General features: G+C 42.3%; 1 protein-coding gene across 2 annotated transcripts in view; it reads right to left on the bottom strand.

Annotated features, from left to right (window-relative positions):
* Nucleotides 1-6,000, bottom strand: part of LOC110502980 (pecanex-like protein 2) — a 44,530-nt gene that overhangs the window by 21,557 nt on the left and 16,973 nt on the right. For both annotated transcript variants that reach the window (XM_036960805.1, XM_021581339.2), the window contains exons 21-26: nucleotides 3,608-3,785; nucleotides 3,240-3,348; nucleotides 2,946-3,075; nucleotides 2,580-2,638; nucleotides 2,190-2,405; nucleotides 212-465 (exon numbers count right to left, since the gene is read on the bottom strand). In XM_036960805.1, coding sequence (XP_036816700.1) covers nucleotides 212-465; nucleotides 2,190-2,405; nucleotides 2,580-2,638; nucleotides 2,946-3,075; nucleotides 3,240-3,348; nucleotides 3,608-3,785 — 946 coding nt within the window. The remainder of the gene's footprint in view (nucleotides 1-211; nucleotides 466-2,189; nucleotides 2,406-2,579; nucleotides 2,639-2,945; nucleotides 3,076-3,239; nucleotides 3,349-3,607; nucleotides 3,786-6,000) is intronic.

Here is a 6,000-nt window from a genome sequence, read left to right on the forward strand (position 1 = left end):
TTTGTATTGCCTACTCCTTGCTTGCAAAGGTTTTGAAGCTCAGCAGTTAAGCTCAGACTTCATTGCTTTTGAAATAAAAGCAGTAATGAATTACAAAGATGTTGAAAGTATAAAAATAAATGAATATTAAACTGCTTAGATCATAGGTTAAATTCAAATTCAAGTCTTTATTGTCTGTTACATTTCCATAAGACGTCAAAAGGTCTACAACCTTCAGATAGTAGCTGACGAGCAGTTTGCGCAGGTCGTACACCTGCAGCATGGTGGCAGCGTTGTTCTCGCTGATGCTGTAGCCCTCCAGCAGGTACTTGGTGGTGGTGACCTCCCAGGCCAGCCATCGCAGGTTGAAGGCCGCGTTGCAGGACAGGACGTTTGGCAGGTGGCCCGGCTCACAGCAGCAACAGGAATCGTCCTCCTCTACCCCCTCAGTGATGGCCTCTACCTCCCTCTGCTGGCAGTATGTACCTGGGGAGGAGGAGAAGGGGAAAGGAGATACCTAGTCAGTAGCACAACTGAGTACATTAAACCGAAATGTGTTTTCCGCATTTAACCCAACCCCTCTGAATCAGAAGGAGAAGGACCACAGACCATCATGTTATGGGTGGTTGTACGTCAGTGGTCGAGATGTGGAGCTCATGATTATTAGAAAACAATTTCAAAGAAAATGTAATAAATTTAAGAAACTTGTAACATTCAACACAGTCAAGATATTTCCCATATCAGTAGAATGATCATAGCCACAGAGTACTTACAGGTATAGGCAGTGCAACAGGAAAATAGGAAAATATTCAGACCCCTTGACTTTTTCCACATTTTGTTAGGTTCTAAAATGTATCAAATTGTTTTTCCCCTCATTAATCTACACACAATAATCCATAATAACAAAGCCAAAAAAGTTTGAAACATTTTTGGTAATTCATTTAAAAAAAACTGAAATATCACATTTACATTTACATAAGTATTCAGACCCTTTACTCAGTACTTTGTTGAAGCATCTTCGGCAGCGATTACAACCTCAAGTTTTCTTGGGTACAACTCTACAAGCTTGGCACACCTGTAATTGGGGAGTTTCTCCCATTCTTCAGATCCTCTCAAGCGCTGTCAGGTTGGGAGCGTTGCTGCACAGCTATTTTCAGGTCTCTCCACAGATGTTCGAGCTCTGGCTGGGCCACTCAAGGGCATTCAGAGACTTGTCCTAAAACCACTCCTTTGTTGTCTTGGTTGTGTGCTTATGGTCGTTGTACATTGCTCCGTTCATCATTCCGTCGATCCTGAAGAGTCTCCCAGTCCTTGCCGCTAAAAAACATCCCCACAGCATGATGTTGCTACCACCATGCTACACAATAGAGATGGTGCCAGGTTTCCTCCAGACATGACGCTTGGCATTCAGGCCAAAGAGGTGCCTTTTGGAAAACTCCAAACTTTAGGTGCCTTTTGGCAAACTCAAAGCAAGCTGTCATTTGCCTTCTGGCCACTCTACCATAAAGGCCTGATTGGTGGAGTGTTGCAGAGATGGTTGTCCTTCAGGAAGGTTCTCCCATCTCCACAGAGGAACCCATCTCCCATCTCCACAGAGGAACTCTAGAGCTCTGTCAGAATGACCATCGGGTTCTTGGTCACCTCCCTGACCAAGGCCCTCCCCCGATTGCTCAGTTTGGCCGGGTAGCCAGCTCTAGGAAAAGTCTTGGTGGTTCCAAAGTCTTGGTACCCTTCCCCAGATCTGTTGTCAGCACAATCCTGTCTTGGAGCTCTATGGAAATTCCTTTGACCTCATGGCTAAGTTTATGCTCTGACATGCACTGTCAACTGTGGGACCTTATATAGACAGGTGTGTGCCTTTCTAAATCATGTCCAATCAATTGAATTTACCATAGGTGGACTCCAATCAAGTTGTAGAAACATCTCAAGGATGATCAATGGAAACAGGATATACCTGAGCTCATAGCAAAGGGTCTGAATACTTGTGTAAATAATAAATTATACATTTGCAAAAATGTAGAAAAACCTGTTCGCACTTCGTCATTATGGGGTACTATGTGTAGATTGCTGAGGATTTTAAAAAATGTAATCCATTTTGTAACAAAATGTGTAACACTCAAGGGGTCTGAATACTTTCTGAAGGCAGTGTAGGTATATATGGCTCTGGGTGTGGTATAGTGCTCCTCATTGTGTATTAGTCAGTATCTGACCTCTGAACTCCAAGCCTCGGAGCTGGAAGGTGACCAGGCCGTTGCCGATCTCGATGAGGTGAATGAAGGCGTTGAGGTAGTCAGAGGCCAGGATGAAGCAGTCTCCAGAGCTGTAGTTCCCCCAGCGGCCCAGCATCAGGTCACCACACAGAGAGTGCTGCAGAGAGCGTGTCAGATACTCATAGAAGATGGAGTTCAGGTTGTTGTCGTCACATCCTGGAGGAATAAAAGTTTATGTAAAATACACTGATTGACATGACCAACAAAACAACATGTATTAACCATGAGAAGATCATTGTCGAGTTGAGAAATTCGAAATCAGCTTCTCCGGTTAATGTTAATTAGGGAGGATAACATGATCATGTTAATTAAATAAATGTCATATTTTACCTGTCTCTTTATCAACCTGAGATACCAGTCTGCTATTGGCGTTGTCAATACGTTTGGTGCTGCAAAATGGTACCAAACCAAGGTTAGGGAGACAGTACAGAGACCACTTCGCCTATAGCTGAGTGTATGACATCATCTCTGACACAGAAATGTCCTTATATGGATGTCAACAGGGGTTCTAGGAGGCATTTTCTAGCGAAACTACCTTTAACTTCCTTCATACTGCATTCAGAAACATAAAAATGGTATCCACAGGTTCATCGGACTCTGGGGAAGTAGATAATCTTGCAGTATCACTTTAAGGTAAGTGTTTTAAAAGGCTTAATTGTGCTTTATCTCATGCTGCGGGCGATGAAAGGTCATTACTTGTAGTTCCTCTCCCAGAACTTGACGGGCCGCGGGTAGGAGGTGATGAAGATGGCGCTGCCCAGGAACGGGCTGAGAGGGGTGTAGAACAGAGTTGTGATGAACGTCTGCAGCAGCAACATAGCTGAGTCTGAGCTGCATCATGAAGGAGAACCTCCACAACCAAGGTACAACCAACAGGTTTACCATACTCACATACCTGCTGTCAAATTCGCTGTCACAGTTTCAGTCAGAGCAACGTCAAAACATGTGGAAGTATGTGTAGTTCATACACACGTCAAAACCAAAGGATACGAGGCACAGCGAAGGGCTGAGCGAACGCGTGGAAGGCACTGCCCCATGCGATCTGCCACGGTGCGATGTAAACCATGATGAAGTTGAGCTTGTGAAGCAGATCGCTGAGCTGTAGAGGAACAAATACCTGCTTTGACAGTTCTTTTTTAGATCCTAAAAGTAAAAAGAAGGTCACTCTACATACAGAGCAGCTGTGTCCCCTGCTTCACAGACCCCGAATAATACAACTGTACATTTTTTTAATCAATTGTAGGAAGTTTGGGAACCGCAGCCATAGTGAGTTGCATTAATTTCCCTATTTTATGGTATTCAGAGGTCTTTATTGGGAGAGTCTCTCTTACCAGTCTCTGGTCACGTCACAGACTGACCTTGTGGAAGACAATGGACATAATAAAAAAGTCCAGCAGAAAGGTTTCAGAGGCTCTGCTGCAGTCAAACTCGAAGAAGACGATAGTGAAGATGAGAGTGACGAACTGGAAGCTGGGATTGCAGAAGGAGGCGCGGAGGAGCTTCATCCCAGCAACTGTCATCAACAAGACATCACAGCTGGAGCGAGACACAGAGACCTGAGCAACTCAGGCGCACAGACGGGACACAGCGGAGCAAAGCAAAGGGGTGACATGGGGGGGAGGGAGGCAGGGGAGACAAATGCACCAATACTAGCTAATACTGTATATACAACACACATTCTTCCCTAGCATAGTGACTGACAAAGTGATATTTCTTTGATTGATGAAGGTACTCCGGATTTTGCTGCACCTCCAACATGCACAGAGGGGAGTGGTGGAGACCAAGGTTATTATAGTAAACAAAAACTGACACTGAAATGAAAAAGCATCATGAAAAAACTATTTTGTAAACGGAAATGAAATCATTAACAAACCTGTTTGAAAAACGAAAATGAAAACTGAAACTATTATCATTGACTCAAAAACTAACTCAAATGAAATAAAACCATCATGAATTATGTCCTTTTCAAAAAAAAATTTTTTAACTTTGGGCAAAAATCAAATAGGTTTTTCAAGCTTTTTTCTAATGGGGTTTTTAAGCCTCTGAATCTGGCAGGTAAAAGCTGCCAGTAGGTGGCGATGTTTCAAATAGGCCTAGCATCACTATCACTAGCTATCACAGGGAAGAAATCTGCCACTTTCTAAACACTAAAATTGAAACTAAATAATAACAAAACAAAATAGCTTTTTATCCAACTCAAACTAAGTAGAAACTAGTAAATCAGGATGAAAGACTAAGAGAAAAAAACACAAAACTATAATAACCTTGGTGAAGACTATATAGTATAAACCTGTGAAGAACTGTGTGATTCTGGACAATGGTTTCCCCAGGTGCTACAGTACATGAAGATTGGCATTTTAAGCTAATCGAATAAGTGGGACAGAGGCAAGTTTAAAGTATTTCACACTATCTACCTGGAAAAACATTAACTCTACATTCTAAACTGAATGTTAGACAGATTATCTAAACAAACTGGTTTTAAACTGAAAATGGTTCTTAGAAGACCTGGGTCAAATACTTGATTTAGTTTCGGTACAATGGAACCACTGGAATAGTGGTTCCCAAGCTAAACCCAGAGCACCTCAAACTGGATTTGTTCTGACATTCGTGATTTATTGTTTCTAGTGTTTGATTATTATAGTATATGTTTGACATTTGTTATGCACTGTTGGAGCTAGTAACATAATTATTTCGCTGCACCCTCATCTGCCAAACGGTGTATGTGACCAATAAACCCACTGTAACATCTGCCAAACTGTGTATGTGACCAATAAACCCTCTGTAACATCTGCCAAACTGTGTATGTGACCAATAAACCCACTGTAACATCTGCCAAACTGTGTATGTGATCAATAAACCCTCTGTAACATCTGCCAAACGGTGTATGTGACCAATAAACCCTCTAACATCTGCCAAACTGTGTATGTGACCAATAAAACCCACTGTAACATCTGCCAAACTGTGTATGTGACCAATAAACCCTCTAACATCTGCAAAACTGTGTATGTGACCAATAAACCCTCTGTAACATCTGCCAAACTGTGCATGTGACAAATAAACCCTCTAACATCTGCCAAACTGTGTATGTGACCAATAAACCCTCTAACATCTGCCAAACTGTGTATGTGACCAATAAACCCACTGTAACATCTGCCAAACTGTGTATGTGACCAATAAACCCACTGTAACATCTGCCAAACTGTGTATGTGACCAATAAACCCACTGTAACATCTGCCAAACTGTGTATGTGACCAATAAACCCTCTGTAACATCTGCCAAACTGTGTATGTGACCAATAAACCCACTGTAACATCTGCCAAACTGTGTATGTGACCAATAAACCCTCTGTAACATCTGCCAAATGGTGTATGTGAACAATAAACCCTCTAACATCTGCCAAACTGTGTATGTGACCAAGAAACCCTCTGTAACATCTGCCAAACGGTGTATGTGACCAATAAACCCTCTAACATCTGCCAAACTGTGTATGTGACCAATAAACCCTCTGTAACATCTGCCAAACTGTGTATGTGACCAATAAACCCTCTGTAACATCTGCCAAACGGTGTATGTGACCAATAAACACTCTGTAACATCTGCCAAACGGTGTATGTGACCAATAAACACTCTGTAACATCTGCCAAACGGTGTATGTGACCAATAAACCCTCTGTAACATCTGCCAAACTGTGTATGTGACCAATAAACCCTCTGTAACATCTGCCAAACTGTGTATGTGACCAATAAACCC

Source organism: Oncorhynchus mykiss, chromosome 23 (assembly GCF_013265735.2).
Source record: "Oncorhynchus mykiss isolate Arlee chromosome 23, USDA_OmykA_1.1, whole genome shotgun sequence".
Classification (NCBI taxonomy): Eukaryota; Metazoa; Chordata; class Actinopteri; order Salmoniformes; family Salmonidae; genus Oncorhynchus; species Oncorhynchus mykiss.